The sequence below is a fragment of the Anolis carolinensis genome, unplaced genomic scaffold, assembly GCF_035594765.1.
Source record: "Anolis carolinensis isolate JA03-04 unplaced genomic scaffold, rAnoCar3.1.pri scaffold_8, whole genome shotgun sequence".
Taxonomy (NCBI): Eukaryota; Metazoa; Chordata; class Lepidosauria; order Squamata; family Dactyloidae; genus Anolis; species Anolis carolinensis.
The window spans coordinates 28,072,715-28,092,008 of record NW_026943819.1 but is presented as its reverse complement, the minus strand read 5'-3'; the positions used below and the strand labels follow the sequence as shown (position 1 = coordinate 28,092,008).

Here is a 19,294-nt window from a genome sequence, read left to right as displayed (position 1 = left end):
GTATGACACAGCAAACAAGATAGATATGCTGGGTTTCGTATCACAAAATCACAAGTCAAACACTTCCCAAGTGTCTAGGACTGTGTGATGTATTTTTGGATGATGCGCGCAGATTCCAGTAGGGTGGCCTTTTGCAGTTGGCAGATTATTATTATTATTATGACACAGCAAACAAGATAGATATGCTGGATTTCATATCACAAGTCAAACACTTCCCAAGTGTCTAGGACTGTGTGATGTATATTCGGATGATGCATGCAGATCCCAGTAGGGTGGCCTTTTGCAGTTGGCAGATCATAATAATAATAATAATAATAATAATAATAATAATAATAATAATAATAATAACGCAAAGATACTGTGGGACTTCCGAATCCAGACTGACAAAGTTCTGGAACACAACACACCAGACATCACAGTTGTGGAAAAGAACAAGGTTTGGATCATTGATGTTGCCATCCCAGGTGACAGTCGCATTGACGAAAAACAACAGGAAAAACTCAGCCGCTATCAGGACCTCAAGATTGAACTGCAAAGACTCTGGCAGAAACCAGTGCAAGTGGTCCCGGTGGTGATGGGCACACTGGGTGCCGTGCCGAAAGATCTCAGCCGGCATTTGGAAACAATAGGCATTGACAAAATTACGATCTGCCAACTGCAAAAGGCCACCCTACTGGGATCTGCGCACATCATCCGAAAATACATCACACAGTCCTAGACACTTGGGAAGTGTTCGACTTGTGATTTTGTGAAACGAAACCCAGCATATCTATCTTGTTTGCTGTGTCATACAACGTCGTTGTGTCAATAATAATAATAATAATAACTATTATTATAGTTATATAGTAATACTATTACTATTATTAGTAATAACTATTAGTATACTAGTTAATAGTATAGTAATTAGTATACTATTACTATTATTATAGTAATAACTATTATTATTATTATGAAGGGAAGTATATGTGCATAGGGTATTTATGGAAAAAGTTGCACATTTGCCCAAGAGGATATTTCTCAGCCAAGCCCAGCAAGTGGCTTCGCAAGGAAGAACAAGCAGACCAGACATATTGGTGGAACAAATAAAATAACAAATAAAAATAGACAAAGCAAACTGGAGCTTGGATTCCAAACAGAGAGAGAGGGAGAGAGAGAGAACGAACATCTGCAAAGAGAGGTAGGTGCCTTTCTGGTTTTGCAGGCTCTTTGTCTGCCACTGATACTAATCCCAGAACTGGTGTGAACAGCGAGAGGCACACCTAGGGCCCTTTCCTGCTACACAATATTGTAATATTTCTTGATTTCACACTAACTGCCAATCCCAAGCTTTGCAGTTTAGGGAGGCTGAAGAGCTCCCTGGAGAAGGTTTCTCCTCTAAACTGTAAATCCCAGGATTCCATGCAATGTGGATAAAACAGAGCTGTATTTTGCATCCGTTGCTCCAATTGCACTAAAAGCAAACAGGCAGAGCAGGTGTCAGGCTTTGTTTTTAAAGGGGCGGTGTCTATTTCCCCCTTTATGACAGCACAGCCCTCTTATCGGCTCATGAAATGAAACAAGCAAACAATGAAACAAGGAAAAGGCAACAAGCTAGAGAAACAAGAGGGTAATAAAAAGACATATATATACACATGAACCATGGGTGCATCACTACTTCAACTGCATAACTACATAATGGGAGTTGTAGTTTGGAGAGGCAGCAGCGCCTTTTGGCATAGAAGGCGAGGAACCTTGCAAGACTACAACTCCCAGGATCCAATAGCATTGCCAAACTGCATTCATTCATTTCACTACTTCAACTGCTATGACTCAATGCTATAGGACAATGGGAGACAAGTAAATGTAACACATATATACATACAGACAGACCTATTTTGGGGTTAACCAATGGAACTCCACGCTGCAGGATTCTGCCAAAGTAAAAGCAAAATTGCAATTCATGCACGCCTAGATATAAGAAATTGTTGAGTATATATGTGTGGGTTGCTGTGAGTTTTCCGGACTGTATGGTCATGTTCCAGAAGCATTCTCTCCTGACATTTTGTCCACATCTATGGCAGGTGTCCTCAGAGGCTGTCAGGTCTGTTGGAAACTAGGCTAGTGAGGTGTATATATCTGTCAGGCTTTGAAGCTGCAAGGCTTTTCAATTGCTATTATTATAATTGCAATATAAAAATAATACATTTCTAGACTGGAAAAAATCAGGGCCAGCTAACACCTTCCAAAAAAAAAAAAAGGTTCCCCCAGGCGGAAAGCTGCCAAACTTCGAAGCTTCAAGGCCATACAATGTTAACCAAGGCAGCCAAATATGGAGATTCCACAGATATATAAATGTCACCTGACTCATTTCCAACAGACCCCAACAACCTACAACTCACATTATCCTACAGCATTGACTCATGGCAACAGAGATGCACCCATGGTTAATGTGGATATATATATATATGTGTGTGTGTGTGTGTGTGTGTGTCATAGATGCAGGGAAACGTCAGGAGAGAATGCTTCTTGAACATAGCCATATAGCCTGGAAAACTAACAGCAACCCAGTGATTCCGGCCATGAAAGGTTTTTAACAACATATATGTGTGTGTGTATTGGAAGTAACATACAATGCCAGAGCTTGGAAAGCACTCGACACAAAGTAACGTGGGAGTTGTAGTTAGTTACTAATGAGAGTAACAATTGCCAAACATCAAGATATACACAAACGGCAATATGAATACCCAAACATTACTTGCAAATACAGCCAGCCCTTCTCATTTGCTGGGATTAGTGAAAAATACACAAATCAAGGAAGCCCCCGGTGGCGCAGCAGATCGAACCACTGAGCTGTTGAACTTGCTGACCGAAAGGTCGGCGGTTCGAATCCGGGGAGCGGGGAGTGAGCTCCCACTGTTAGCCCCAGCTTCTGCCAATCTAGCAGTTTGCAAACACGGAAATGTGAGTAGATCAATAGGTACTGCTCAGGCGGGAAGGTAACGGCGCTCCATGCAGTCATGCCAGCCACATACAAATGTGAGTAGATCAATAGGTACCGCTCCGGTGGGAAGGTAATGGCGCTCGATGCAGTCGTGCCAGCCACATGACCTTGGAGGTGTCTATGGACAACGCCGGCTCTTTGGCTTAGAAATGGAGATGAGCACCAACCCCCAGAGTCGGACAAAGGGGAAACCTTTACCTTTGATTTACACAAATAAATAATTTTCTATCGTTTTTACATTGGAGAACATGTTCGACTTCCATTGGAAGCTGAGAATAGAGTTGCATTGGAGAACCTGAAGATTTTAATCAAATTGACACAGAATCAAATCCGCAAACATCAAAAGCACCAATGGGAGTAACAACTACCAGACCACGTACTTGAGCACATCAGTACTAGCACGTAATGCAGTGAGTTCCAGTCACCAAGCAAGCGACAGGAACGCTTACAACTCGCCTTTCAAACCGGATAATGAGTAACACAGCTAATTATTTTGCAGGAGAAGCCTTCCAAGCTGAGGATGCAAGACGTTAAGGATGTTCCGTGAAAATATGAGGTTTTAATATAGGCAGCAATGAGTTGATGCAGTCGCTGCATTGGGGATGCGGTCACTCAAACTGCCATGGCTCAATGCTATGGAATCATGGGAATTGTAGTTCCCGGAGAACCCAGCAGAAAAGGCTAAAACTCCCTTGACACCACCGGAGTGAAAGTGGTGTCCAACTCCATAAATTCAACCTTTTGACACGAATTAGCAATGAATCTTATTACAACGCTTTGTATCCTATATTTAACACAGTCCTTTAAAGCATGTGGCTTTAACTCTTGAACCTCCATCCTCAACAAGCTAAGGAGATATACAGTAGAGTCTCACTTATCCAACACTCGCTTATCCAACATTCTGGATTATCCAACGCATTGTTGTAGTCAATGTTTTCAATACATCGTGATATTTTGGTGCTAAATTCATAAATACGGTAATTATTACATAGCATTACTGTGTATTGAACTACTTTTTCTTCAAATTTGTTGTATAACATGATGTTTTGGTGCTTCATTTGTAAAATCATAACCTAATTTGATGCTTAATAGGCTTTTCCTTAATCCCACCTTATTATCCAACATATTCGCTTATCCAACATTCAGCCGGCCCGTTTATGTTGGATAAGTGAGACTCTACTGTAGTTACACTTCCTCCTAATCCTTCCTCCTTCCCACAGGCCTCTCCCAGCCTTTCCCACGCTGTCAACACTGAGACTAGAACTTCCTTGGGGCAGAAACCTAAAAATTTTATGTTATTATGTCACGAAGCGTTGTGTTCCGTGGTGTGTAAATATGCAGAACAGCAGTAAAAGTGGTTTAAGGGAGTTTTTACCAAGAGGCACGTTGTAGAAATAATGCAATCTGGCTCCACTTTAAGAAATTCCACCTGAACATGAGGAAGAACTTCTCTAACTGTAAGAGCTGTTCAGCAGTGGAACTCTCTGCTGCAGAGTGTGTTGGAGGCTCCTTCTTTGGAGGCTTTGAAACAGAGGCTGGATGGCCATCTGTCGGGAGTGCTTTGAATGTGATTTTCCTGCTTCTTGGCAGAAGAGGGTTGGACTGGATGGTCCGTGAGGTCTCTTCCAATGATTCTATGATTCTATAAGAGCTGTGGCTCAATGCTATGGAATGCTGGGAGTTGTAGTTTGGCAAGCTCTTGAGCCTTTCTTGCCAAAAAAGGCTGGTGACTCTACAAACTGCAAATCCTTGCATCCCATGGCAGTCAAAGTGGTGCCAAACTGCATTCATTCTACAGTATTGATATATTCTAAGGCCTCATCTACAATGTCAATATAATACAAGTTGAACTGCATTATATGGTCAGTGTAGACTTATATAACACTATGTTTAAAAAATTGAAAATAATTTCTGTTCCTGGTTTGAAAGTGTTATTTCCTGTTTGATTGTTCAGTACTTACTTTGAAAGTAGTTGTCCTATTCCAGCAACTTCATTTTTGAGCCTGTTGAATTGTTTGAGACTCGATATTCATTGAAAAACGAGAGCCAAATGTGCTGCAGGACGTCCCGCAAAAACAAAGTTTTTGCAATTTAATAAAGGTTTCCCCCCAGGCAGGAAGCAGCCAGGCTTTAAAGGCTATTCAGTGCTAATCAAGGCAGCCAGTTGCACTATTCACACTTGCCCCAAACATTCTTCCACCCTGGACTTTCCACAGACTTCACAACCTCTAAGGATGCCTGCCATAGATGTGGTTGAAACGTCAGGAGAGAATGCTTCTGGAACATGGCCATACAGCCCAGAAAACTCACAGCAACCCAATGGTTCTGGACATCAAAACCTTCAACAACACATTAAACTTTTTCCATGTTTTTATGATAGAACCAATTAGGAAATGACATTTATAATTTGGGAACAAAATATTTCACATAGTGTAATTCAGTTAAAATGCATGATATGAATCTATGCTGAACATATAATGCAGTTTAATCTGCATTATAATGGCAGTGTAAATAGGACCTTAGTCTCTGGGTTTGAATTTCCATTTGGGCACGGAAAGCCATGGATTGATCTTGATGAAGTCACACTCTCTCAGCCTCAGAGGAAGGCGATGGCAACCTCATTCTGGGCAAACCTTGCCAAGAAAACACCCTAAGTCAGAAAGGACTTGAAGAAAGACAATGAATGTTGAGATTGTGTTTAGGACTAATATGTCTGGGTGGACTTCTCTGCTTTGCTCCTCTCGTGTCTGCATGTAGAAACAGCCATGCTTCCAAATGAAGCACGTTCTTGGGCAAAGAAATATGTCCAAAATGTCATATCACAAAACTGCCAAAAGAAATCCCCATTTCAAATGCCAAGGGCCTCCACTTGCTCTCAGATTTCAGCAACAACTCTGAGAATCTCCAAAGCCAAAAGGAAACAAAACAAAATGTTTCTGGAATTCAAACATCACATTCTTTCTGCTCTTAAAAGCACACAATATTCCCAAAAAGCCTGCTTGCAAAATATTGATTCTTCCCCCCCCCCCCCCCAAATGAAGAGAAAAGTGGCTGTGTGTTTGGTATGTGCTCAGTGTATTTATGAATTCAACTAGTAAAACAAGGCTGGGAAGATGTGTGGCTTTTCATTCGTTACTGGACTCTATTTTCTATGATCCCAGATGACCAGAAATGATGGGAGTTGGTCTCCAGAAACTTACACAGATTTAAGGGTTCTGGCTCCTTGTAGAGAAGGGATACATATTCGGTGAAATGAAACAACTTCTTGGAAATGTTGTGTCAAAATAGGTTTTATTTTCCTTTTCAGACAGTTTTGGGGACCCCAAACTCAAATTGGAAGTAAAAGTGTTTCACTGGCAGGATATAAAGTCCTGCACTTGGAAGCTCAAAATCCCAGAAATCTCAAATTCCAATGACCAAAAAGAAACATTGCAAGGAGGAGTTCGTCCCATTTTTCACCCTTTCCTTCAATGAAGGGAGGTTTGCAATTTGGTGCAACTCATCCCAACAATTTCCACCTTAACAAATTAGAATTACTATTGTCAGGTCAGTCCTTTTGGATACACAATCCGATCCATGGAGTGGAAATGATCACTAGGGACTAGCAACTGGGTCCTAATAAAACTTCGTCTTTCAATGCAATGGCTGCCTTTCCAAGCATGGTCTTGATCAAAAGCAGACTAATGATTAATAATAATAATAATAATAATAATTAATAATAATAATAACAAACTAGAGCTGACAGCTGGCACAACAAAACATTGCATGGAAAGTTACTTGACAAAATTGAAGGAAAAGCTGATAAGGAGAAGACCTGGCTCTGGCTCACGAATGGGACCCCGAAGGAGACAGAAGGCCTGATCCTTGCAGCCCAGGAGCAAGACATCAGGACAAAGGCAATTAATAATAATAATAATAATAATAATAATAATAATAGAAGACCTGGCTCTGGCTCACGAATGGGACCCTGAAGAAGGAGACAGAAGGCCTGATCCTTGCAGCCCAGGAGCAAGCCATCAGAACAAAGGCAAACAAGGCCAAGAACGAAACATCATCTGATGACCCAAAATGCAGACTGTGCAAAGAAACCGACGAAACCATTGATCATATCCTCAGCTGCTGTAAGAAAATTGCACAGACAGACTACAAACAGAGGCACAACTATGTGGCCCAAGTGATTCATTGGAACTTATGCCTCAAGTACCACCTCCCAGCAGTAAAGAACTGGTGGGATCACAAACCTGCAAAAGTCTTGGAAAATGAGCACGCAAAGATACTGTGGGACTTCCGAATCCAGACTGACAAAGTGTTCTGGAACACAACACACCAGACATCACAGTTGTGGAAAAGAAAAAGGTTTGGATCATTGATGTTGCCATCCCAGGTGACAGTCGCATTGACAAAAAACAACAGGAAAAACTCAGCCGCTCTCAGGACCTCAAGATTGAACTGCAAAGACTCTGGCAGAAACCAGTGCAGGTGGTCCCGGTGGTGATGGGCACATTGGGTGCCGTGCCAAAAGATCTCAGCCTCCACTTGGAAACAACAGACATTGACAAAATTACGATCTGCCAACTGCAAAAGGCCACCCGACTGGGATCTGCAGCATCATCCGAAAATACATCACACAGTCCTAGACACTTGGGAAGTGTTTGACTTGTGATTTTGTGATACGAAATCCAGCATATCTATCTTGTTTGCTTGTCATACAATATAATAATAATAATAATAATAATAATAATAATAATAATAATAATAAGATGATGATATGTGCCGGCAACACTTGGATGCATCTGGGAATGCAAGGATAGCCCTCACTCCCAATCTATTGACCTCTCTGAGCCAGTCCTTCATTCTTTTCTCTTCGGAGGCCCTTGGAAGCCTTCAGCATCTTTCCAAAGAGCCAAGTCCTGCTTCTTCCAGCCCTCGGCTCAGGCTGCCCCCTGCCGTACCAAAAGCAACAGCACTGCTGCCGAAAACCAAGCCAAGACGGACACCAATGAGTATGTGTGCCCACTACAGTCCTTGCAAACAAAAGGGACTCCCCATCTTTGAGAACCATTCCAGGCAAGATTTATGCTCCCAAAGTGCCATCATTGCACTGAATTTCTGGCTAAATTCAAACCTAACTGAAAGTCAGCGACATCGTTTGCAATAAAGAGCTTCCTCCTTCCCTTTTTGGAGGGTTTGTTCTATGACTAAATATCCACAAACCATACCAAAGGCTGCATCTGCAACCTTGTAATTGCACTAACATATACTAGTTATGTGTTATAGCCCAAATCCACCAGTTCAGGGTTGCCCTCCTCTCCAATCACGAAATGACATGATTTTGGACATGCACTGTATATACTGGACTCTGCTTGGACGATCCTTCTCTCTCCGCCATCACAAGATCTCATTGTTTGCCAACTCCACCCCCGTCACATCTGGATTAACCCTCTGTGTATGGATGGAAGGGTGGGCAAGCTTGGGTTCTGACCAAGCAAAGGGAACATCTTTGGCCACCAAACGCACCCATTTTTCGGAAAAGTGAGCACCAGGGACCCCAGTGCCCGTCATATTCCCTATCACGAAGGTTTAGCACTATATTCTGCTCTATCCAGAAATAAAACCTATGGCAAGTACAACATCCCTTTCCTCTCCGCACAACCAACAGTGTCCTAAACAATACCAAATCCCTCAAGTGACTCTGGGAAGCCCAATTTGGAAAATTGTATTTTTAGAAAACACTGGAGGAAAACATAGTAGGTATTCCTTATGCTATTATATTATTATTTCTTCCGTTCTCTGTCTCCTGTCGATAAACATCTCTACAAAAGGGGTGCCTCTGAGGCTGGGTTTACACTGCGCTACAATCCAGATTAACTGCATCGAACAGTGTGGACTCGCACAATCCAGTTCCACGCATTCGATCGGAGACCGGATTAAAGAGCAGTGCGGACCCAGCCTTGGACTCGCAGGTGTATTTCATACACCTTGCAGCCAATGGAGTCTTACAATCGAAGCAAGTTGGTGTATGAGATGAGCTCAGTGGCAGTGCAGACAATCAACTCCCTTTTTTATTTTATTTTTTTAGGGATTATGCATGCCAAAACAGTTTAGTTGGACACTCGGGTAATTCTCTGCCACAGAGTGCAAGCTACATAGAATCCTAGAGTTGGAAGAGACCTCAAGAGGCCATCCAGTCCAACCCCATTCCAAGCAGGAAAATTGCATTCAAAGCACTACCGACAGATGACCCTCCTGCCGCTGTTTAAAAGCCTCCAAAGAAGGAGCCTCCATCACACTCCAGGGCAGAGAAAGTTCCATTCTCTCCCAGTGAGGAAATTCCTCCTAATGTTCAGGCGGAATCTCCTTTAATTTGAAGCTATTGTTCCGCATCCTAGTCTCCAAGGCAGCAGAAAACAAGCCTGCTCTCTCTTCACTATAACTTCCCCTCATATATTTATACATGGCTATCATGTCCTCTCTCTCAGCCTTCTCTTCTGCAGGCTAAACATGCCCAGCTCTTTAAGCCGCTCCTCATAGGGCTTGTTCTCCAGACCCTTGATCCTTTGAGTTGTTGTCCTCTGGATATATTCCAGCTTGTCAACTTCTCCCTTCAACTGCGGTGCCCAGAATTGGACACAGTATTCCACGTAAAGTGGTCTGATCAAGGCAGAATAGAGAGGGAACACGACTTCCCTGGATCTAGGCACTAGATTCCTATTGGTGCAGGCCAAAATCACATTGGCTTTTTTAGCTGCTGCATGACATTGTTGGCTGGCAGATAAGAAGTAGCACGACTTCCCTGGATCTAGGCACTAGATTCCTATTGATGCAGGCCAAAATCACATTGGCTTTTTTAGCTGCTGCATGACATTGTTGGCTGGCAGATAAGAAGTAGCACGACTTCCCTGGATCTAGGCACTAGATTCCTATTGGTGCAGGCCAAAATCACATTGGCTTTTTTAGCTGCTGCATGACATTGTTGGCTGGCAGATAAGAAGTAGCACGACTTCCCTGGATCTAGGCACTAGATTCCTATTGGTGCAGGCCAAAATCACATTGGCTTTTTTAGCTGCTGCATGACATTGTTGGCTGGTGGAAGAGACAGAGAAGTAGCACGACTTCCCTGGATCTAGGCACTAGATTCTGATTGATGTATGCCAACATCCCATTGGCTTTTTTAGCCACCGTATGACATTGTTGGCTCATGTTTAATAATAATAATAATAATACAGTAGAGTCTCACTTATCCAACATAAACGGGCTGGCAGAACATTGGATAAGCGAATATGTTGGATAATAAGGATGGATTAAGGAAAAGCCTATTAAACATCAAATTAGGTTATGATTTTACAAATGAAGCACCAAAACATCATGGTTTACAACAAATTTGACAGAAAAAGTAGTTCAATATGCAGTAATGCTACGTAGTAATTACTGTGTTTACGAATTTAGCACCAAAATATCACAATGCTTTGAAAACATTGTGTTGGATCATCCAGAAATGTGTTGGATCATCCAGAACGTTGGATAAGCGGGAGTTGGATAAGCAAGACTCTACTGTACTTTATTTTTATACCCTGGCTCCATCTCCCCAAAGCGACTTGGGGCTTTTATCCAACCCCGGATAAAAACAGCAAATAAATAATAATAATAATAATAATAATGATACAGACACAGCTAATAAAATTCCACACTGTAAACATTACAAAAGAATAAAACAACAACAACAACAACAACAATAATAATAATAGAACATACTAAAACATGGATTTAACTTGTCCAGGAGGTCTATTTCCATAAAATTCAACCATCTAAACATAACAAAAGAATAAAATATAATGATGATAATAATAATAGAACTTATTAAAATTTGGATTTAACTTGTCCAGGAGGTCTATTTCCATAAAATTCAACCCTCTAAACATAACAAAACAATAAAACAATAATAATAATAGAACATATCAAAACATGGAATTAACTTGTCCAGGAGGTCTATTTCCACAAAATTCAACCCTCTAAACATAACAAAAGAATAAAACAATAATAATAATAATAATAATAATAATAATAATAATAGAACATATCAAAACATGGATTTAACTTGTCCAGGAGGTCTATTTCCTAGTATTCCTAGTGGCGGGTTAAACTGAGGCAGAACTGCATTCATTCCCCAGTACAGATTGGAACAAAAAAGGAAGACCAAAAGGAAGGCAAGCAAAGAAGTGGATGGGACAAAAGCTCCTACAGGGGGCCACCCAGTGAGCCTGGCTCTAATGATAGAGAAGGAAAAGAGCATCCCATCTCCTGCCAGGATGAGCTCCCTCTGTCAGCTCCAGCTCCATGAGAGAAGACAAGGAAGGTCAAAACATCAAAAAGCAACGTCCCCTGGGCAACGTCCTTGCAGACGGCCAATTCTCTCACTCCAGAAGCGACTCAAAGCAACACGAAAAATAAATCAAATAAAACCAAATATCCCATCTGCTGGGCATCGTGGGTCTCACCTGGGAAGGGTCCTAGCGCCGCCAGGCAAAGGCCGGTCGCCCACCAGCTCCGGAGCCAGCCTGGGCTCGCCTCCGCCGCCATCGAGACCAGTTCCTTCCTTCCTTCCTTCGTTCCTTCCTTCGCTTCAAGGGGAGGCTTTCATTCAAGACCCGGCATGGGGAGGGGGAGAGAAGAGACCCAGAAGAAGAAGAAGAAGCGCGATCAGGATGCCCGGCTGGAAGGATGTGTATATATATCCAGTTTCCCTCGTGGAAAGGCTGCCAAAGACACGATCCCGCGTGGAAAGGAGGGAAGAAAGAAAGAGGCAGATTTTCTCTCGACCCCTCTTTTCCCGCCTCTTCTCGTCTTCTCCTCCTCAGGGTCCGGGCATCCCTTTCCCGACGCTAGGAATCACGCGTGTCCGGAGTCACGCAGGAAACAAGGCAGGAAGGAAGGAAGAAAGGCTCGCCCTCGCCCTCCTCTTTCTCTCCCCCTCCTCCCTTTCTCTCTTTGCTTGGTGTTTGGTGGGTTCCTTATCGAGATCTAGCGGACCGAGAGATCCTCATCCTGCTGAGGGATCCGGAGCTCCATCGTGGCGGGCGGATCCCTCTCCTCCTTCCGCGCGGATTCCCGAGCTCGATCTGGAAAGGAACCGAGCTCAGAGGAGTGGGAGGAGGGAGGGAGGGGAGGGGGCGGGGCCGGCGCCCCCCCGCTCTTGCGTGCCTGCGTGCGCGTGCACGACGCCGCGCGCCTCCCCCTCCATCCGTTCTCCCCCCCCTCAATCCACTCCGCCTCCCGCTCTGTGACGTCACAGCATGTCCACCCAATCAAGGGAGGGAGTGTGAAAAGTGGGAGGGGAAAGAGAAACCGCTTTGGAGGTTTTAACCCTTCCCTTTCCGGCAATGAGGTGAAATTATTAGCACACACATCTTTGAGGCTCCTTCCACGCAGCTCTATGAAATCCCACATTGGGTTGTTGTATGTTGCTGTCTGGCCATGTTCCAGAAGCATTCTCTCCTGACGTTTCGCCCACATCTGTGGCAGGCATCCTCAGAGGTTGTGAGGTATGGAGAAACTAAGCAAGGAAGGTTTATATATATACAGTAGAGCAGGGGTCCCCAAACTAAGGCCCGGGGGCCGGATGCGGCCCTCCGAGGTCATTGACCTGGCCCCCGCCCTCAGTTTTATAATATAATATATTGTATATACATATAATATTGATAATAATATTAGAATGTAATACAATATAACACTAATAATAATACCATATAATAATATTAATTATATATTCTATATTACATATAATATTACTAATAATATTACATTATAGTGGTATAGTTCAATATAGTAATATATAATGCTAGTATTGTGCTATGCTAATAATATAATATATTGTATGTACATATAATTTGTAAGCCACTCTGAGTCCCCTTTGGGGTGAGAAGGATGTGATACAAATGTAGTAAATAAATGCAGTAAATAAATAAATAATAAATAAACAAATTTTAGATTTAGGCTCGCCCAAAGTCTGAAATGACTTGAAGGCACACAACAACAACAACAACAACAACACTAATTAACTTGACTATCTCATTGGCCAGAAGCAGGACCACACTTCCCATTGAAATCCTGATAAATGTATGTTGGTTAAAATTGTTTTTATTTTTAAATATTGTATTGTTCTTTCGTTGTTGTTGTTGTTGTTGTTGTTGTTGTTGTCTTTGCACTACAAATAAGACATATGCAGTGTGCATCAGAATTTGTATTTTTTTTTCAAATGATAATCCGGCCCCTCAACAATCTGAAGGATTGTGGACCGGCCCTTGGCTTAAAAAGTTTGAGGACCCCTGCAGTAGAGTCTCACTTATCCAACATAAACGGGCCGGCAGAACGTTGGATAAGCGAATATGTTGGATAATAAGGAGGAATTAAGGAAAAGCCTATCACACATCAAATTAGGTTATGATTTTACAAATTAAGCACCAAAATATCACGTTTAACAACAAATTTGACAGAAAAAGTAGTTCAATACGCATTAATGCTATGTAGTAATTACTGTATTTACGAATTTAGCACCAAAATATCAGGATGTATTGAAAACATTGACTACAAAAATGTGTTGGATAATCCAGAACGTTGGATAAGCGAGTGTTGGATAAGTGAGACTCTACTGTATCTGTGGAAAGTCCAGGGTGAGAGAAGAACTCTTTGTCAATTGGAGGCCAGTGTGAATGTTGTAGTTAATCACCTAAATTAGCATTGAATAGCTTCATCTCCTGGCTTCTTCCTGCCTGGGGGCATCCTTTGTTCAGAGTCGTTAGCTGCCCCTAGTTCCCATGTCTGGAATTCCTTTGTTTTCAGAGTGTTGCTCCTTAATATTTACTGTTCTGATTTTTTTAGTTTTTTGACCCTGGTAGCCAGATTTTGTTCATTTTCATGGTTTCCTCCTTTCTGTTGAAGTTGTCCACAGAATGGGACACAGTGTGATTCCAGGTGTGGTCTGACCGAGGCGGAATAGAGGGGGAGCATGACTTCCCTGGATCTAGACCAGTGGTTCCCAAACATATTTGGCCTGCCGCCCCCTTTCCAGAAAAAATATGACTCAGCGCCCCCCTGGGAAGGGGGCGTGGCTTAGAGGGGTGGGAGTGGCTCCTGTTCAAGAGGGCGGGGCTAAGACTCTCGCCTAGTCCAAGATGCAGGGCTGGGATGGGCGGAGTTACGAGCTCTGAGGCAGGGCTGAGCTTCTATCCCTGTCCAGCGGCACCTGCCAGGACACAGGAGGCGGGGCTAGAGGAGGGGGCGGGGCCTCTTCCCAGGTGCCTGACTGGCTGAACCTCAATACCCCGCCCTCGTGTTCTAACAAGCGCCTCAGGGGAGGTATAGAGCAGGGGTCCCCAAACTAAGGCCCGGGGGCCGGATGCGGCCCATCGAAGCCATTTATCTGGCCCCCACGGCACAAGGGCATAAGGGGGTTGGGCTAAATGACCCAAGGGGTCTCTTCTTCTCTTACAACCATTATTATTATTATTATTATTATTATTATTATTATTATTATTATTAACATTGAGGATGGGTGGCCATCTGTCAGGGGTGCTTTGCTTGTGCTTTTGGTGCCAGAGGCAGAAGGGGGTTGGACTCAATGGCCCAAGGGGTCTCTTCCAACCCTCTTTATTATTATTATTATTATTATTATTATTATTATTATTATTATTAACATTGATGCTGAGTGGCCATCTGTCAAGGGTGCTTTGTTTGTGTTTTCGGTGCACAAAGGCAGAAGGGGATTGGACTCAATGGCCCAAGGAGTCTCTTCCAACCCTCTTTATTATTATTATTATTATTATTATTATTATTATTATTATTATTATTAACATTGAGGATGGGTGGCCATCTGTCAGGGGTGCTTTGCTTGTGCTTTTGGTGCCAGAGGCAGAAGGGGGTTGGACTCAATGGCCCAAGGGGTCTCTTCCAACCCTCTTTATTATTATTATTATTATTATTAACATTGATGCTGAGTGGCCATCTGTCAAGGGTGCTTTGCTTGTGTTTTTGGTGCACAAAGGCAGAAGGGGATTGGACTCAATGGCCCAAGGAGTCTCTTCCAACCCTCTTTATTATTATTATTATTATTATTATTATTATTATTATTATTAACATTGAGGCTGGGTGGCCATCTGTCAGGGGTGCTTTGCTTGGGCTTTCGGTACACAAAAGCAGAAGGGGATTGGACTCAATGGCCCAGGGGGTCTCTTCCAACCCTCTTTATTATTATTATTATTATTATTATTATTATTAACATTGAGGCTGGGTGGCCATCTGTCAGGGGTGCTTTGCTTGGGCTTTCGGTACACAAAAGCAGAAGGGGATTGGACTCAATGGCCCAAGGGGTCTCTTCCAACCCTCTTTATTATTATTATTGCTGTTATCATTATTATTATTGTTATTATTATTTATGCTCGGTGGCCAACTATATTCCGGCCCTCCAATGGTCCGAAGAATTGTGAACTGGCCCCCTGTTTAAAAAGTTTGGGGACCCCTGATATATTGTATATACATATAATATTGATACTAATATTATAATGTAATGCAATATAATACTAATAATGCAATATAATAATATTAATTATATAGTATGTATTAAATGTAATATTACTAATAATATGATGATGTCTGATTTCTCTCTCTCGCATTTATTTTTCCCTTCATGCACAGGCAGATGTAGAATGCAGAAAGGCACTGCTGGTAAATTCAGGCATCGATCATATTCAGAGATGAAGGGGTATATGAACCCCAGTTGGCATGTCTGGCATTACGTCCAGTCGAAAGATTACTGGAATACAAATGGAGACATAATTGGCATTTGGGACTGTCACATCTTCAGTTTGAAAGGTTACCCGCCACGGACATGAGACAGGTGCAGAAACAAGGACAGCAGTAAGTATCTGCACCTTGACATTATAATAGTTGGACGCCGTCACCATTCCTTGTGGGATAGTTGACCAGAAAGAGAGACTTCCAAGTCACCTTATCCTCAACAGCAGGGGTCCACAAACTTTTTAAGCCGAGGGCCGGTCCACAATCCTTCAGACTGTTGAGGGGCCGGATTTGAAAAAAAAAATACAAACAAATTCCGATGCACACTGCACATGTCTTATTTGTAGTACAAAACAACAACATCAACAACAACAACAACAACAACGAAAGAACAATACAATATTTTAAAATAAAAATAATTTTAACCAACATACATTTATCAGGATTTCAATGGGAAGTGTGCGCCTGCTTCTGGCCAATGAGATAGTCAAGTTAATTAGGGTTGTTGTTGTTGTTGTTGTTGTTGTTGTTGTTGTGTGCCTTCAAGTCATTTCAGACTTTGGGCGAGCCTAAGTCTAAAATGTATGTATTTATTATTTATTTATTTACTGCATTTATTTACTACATTTGTATCACACCCTTCTCACCACAAAGGGGACTCAGAGTGGCTTACAAATTATATGTGCATACAATATATTATATTATTAGCATAGCACAATATTAGCATTATATATTACTATATTGAACTATACAACTATACTGTAATATTATTAATAGTAATATTATATGTAACATAGAATATATAATTAATATTATTATATGGTATTATTATTAGTGTTATATTGTATTACATTCTAATATTATTATCAATATTATATGTATATACAATATATTATATTATAAAACTGAGGGCGGGGGCCAGGTAAATGACCTCGGAGGGCCGCATCCGGCCCCCGGGCCTTAGTTTGGGGACCCCTGTACTATACCATGATACAGTAATATTATTAGTAATATTACATTTAATATATAATAATAATAAGCATCATCATCATTTAATTACTTATTAATCGCCCTCCATCCACGATGCTCTAGGCGATTTACAAGATAAAATTGTAAAGGATAAAAATAATATATATAATATATATATAATAAAAATAATAATATATAATAAATATTATTATATTGCATTATTATTAGTATTATATTGCATTACATTATAATATTAGTACAGTAGAGTCTCACTTATCCAACACTCGCTTATCCAACGTTCTGGATTATCCAACGCATTTTTGTAGTCAATGTTTTCAATATATCGTGATATTTTGGTGCTAAATTCATAAATACAGCAATTACTACATAGCATTACTGCATATTGAACTACTTTTTCTGTCAAATTTATTGTTAAACATGATGTTTTGGTGCTTAATTTGTAAAATCATAACCTAATTTGATGTTTAATAGGCTTTTCCTTAATCTCTCCTTATTATCCAACATATTCGCTTATCCAACATTCTGCCGGCCCATTTACGTTGGATAAGTGAGACTCTACTGTACCAATATTATATGTATATACAATATATTATATTATTACCATAGCACAATATTATTATCTTATATAGAACTAGGTTGTTGCTGGGGGAGGGGCCCCCAAATGATGGCAAGTGTTGATAGTGAAAATTAATTTGGTGGTAAGAATAGCAAAATATGATGGTAACGACAACACAACCCAAACACAAAAGGCTCTCATTATTATTATTATTATTATTAAAAAATAGTGCAGGAACCACACAAAAGTATAGGGTGTGTGACCTCTGGCTTGATAACAACCCATGTAAAAGGGATTTAGTCCTCTTATTAGAACACAAACTGAACATGAGTCAAGAGTGTGATGCGGCAGCTAAAAAGGCCAATGTCATTCTAGGTTGCATCTAATTCCACCTAAACATCAACAAGAACATTAAAGGCTGAAACCAATGCAGAACAGCTATGATTCTAAGAATTTGACGAACCATTTGACTCTTTCTTATGCATCTTTTGCTGGGAAAAAAGGCTTTTTAATTTAAAAAAAAAGATCGCACTATTGTGTGTTAAAATCAGCTCAATGCAGAAATGTCTTTTTTCAGCAAGTTTCTGTCCAGATAACAATGATGGTGGGTCCTTTTTTGCATTCCCATTCTATCTGATCCACCCGATTACGATCCTCCAACCAAGTATATAATAAAACCATCTATCAAGGGTGATAACACTATGCATTTGATGAAGTGGGCTGCATTCCACAAAAAAGGAGCTTTTGCCAAACCAAATCCATTTATCTTTTAATGTGCCACGAGGCTCCTTGTTGTAATAAATGTGCTCAACTTCGGAGGGATTTTTTCCGCTCTTCCTCCCCGATGCGATACTTGATCTTTTCATGTAAGATTTCATAGAGAAATCTAGATTTCATTTTCCCAGCCAGGAAAAGCTGTCCATTCTTTGTGATTCCTGCTTTTGTATCCTTTTTCCCTTGCAAACGTTTTATTCTTTGCCCTTCTCTTTATGTGTTTTCATTCCGGGCACAAAAGACGGGAAAAGCAGCCACCAAGAAGAGGACCATGTTGATTTCAGGCCCCATTAGAAGCCGCCTGGGAAGAAATCAATGCTTGGCAAGCAAGGGCAATGAGCATCCAAAGGGGAAGATGTTGTGCACAATGGAGAAAAAGCTATAAAAAGATGACTTCCAATGTCCTTGCAGCCTCTGGGTTGTTTATCGGTTGCGTGGTTCATTTCCATAGTCAGAAGAGGCTTATGGCCCCCATGTTAGCTGGCCCGAGTCCCGAGTCAGGTAGATGGTGGCGGGATACAAAAATAAATTATTATTATTATTATTATTATTATTATTATTATTATTATTATTATTATTATTGTATGACACAGCAAACAAGATAGACATGCTGGATTTCGTATCACAAAATCACAAGTCGCACACTTCCCAAGTGTCTAGGACTGTGTGATGTATTATTATTATTATTATTATTATTATTATTATTATTATTGTTGTTGTTGTTGTATGACACAGCAAACAAGATAGATATGCTGGATTTCGTATCACAAAATTACAAGTCGAACACTTCCCAAGCATCTAGGACTGTGTGATGTATTATTATTACTACTACTACTACTACTACTACTACTACTACTATTATTATTGTATGACACAGCAAACAAGATAGACATGCTGGATTTTGTATCACGAAACCACAAGTCGAACATTTCCCAAGTGTCTAGGACTGTGTGATGTATTTTCGGATGATGCGTGCAGATCCCAGTAGGGTGGCCTTTTGCAGTTGGCAGATCGTAATTTTGTCAATGTCTATTGTTTCCAAATGCCAGCTGAGATCTTTTGGTATGGCACCCAATGTGCCCATCACCACCGGGACCACCTGCACTAGTTTCTGCCAGAGTCTTTGAAGTTCAATCTTGAGGTCCTGATAGCGGCTGAGTTTTTCCTGTTGTTTTTCGTCAATGCGACTGTCACCTGGGATGGCA

The 19,294-nt window shown here is 41.3% G+C and overlaps 1 protein-coding gene and 1 long non-coding RNA gene across 9 annotated transcripts in view; one reads left to right on the top strand and one right to left on the bottom strand.

The window, feature by feature from the left end:
* The window catches only part of nectin1 (nectin cell adhesion molecule 1), a 258,697-nt gene extending 246,552 nt beyond the window's left edge, over nt 1-12,145 (bottom strand). For 4 of the 8 annotated variants that reach the window (XR_010000433.1, XM_008113740.2, XM_062961146.1 and 1 more), the window contains exon 1: nt 11,476-12,144. Coding sequence is in view for 6 of the 8 variants with exons in the window: in XM_008113740.2 (XP_008111947.1) it covers nt 11,476-11,557 (82 nt within the window). In the remaining 2 variants the exon portion in view is untranslated. Of the gene's footprint in view, nt 1-11,475 lie in introns of all 8 variants that reach the window. The other 4 variants (XR_010000434.1, XM_016994708.2, XM_016994709.2 and 1 more) reach the window with 3 other exon arrangements.
* A 196-nt stretch (nt 12,146-12,341) lies between these two features.
* LOC107983028 (uncharacterized) lies at nt 12,342-18,493 on the top strand. Its single transcript, XR_001730472.2, has 3 exons — nt 12,342-12,519; nt 15,668-15,889; nt 18,331-18,493. It is a non-coding gene; the product is annotated as an uncharacterized LOC107983028 (long non-coding RNA).
* The last annotated feature ends 801 nt before the right edge of the window (nt 18,494-19,294 follow it).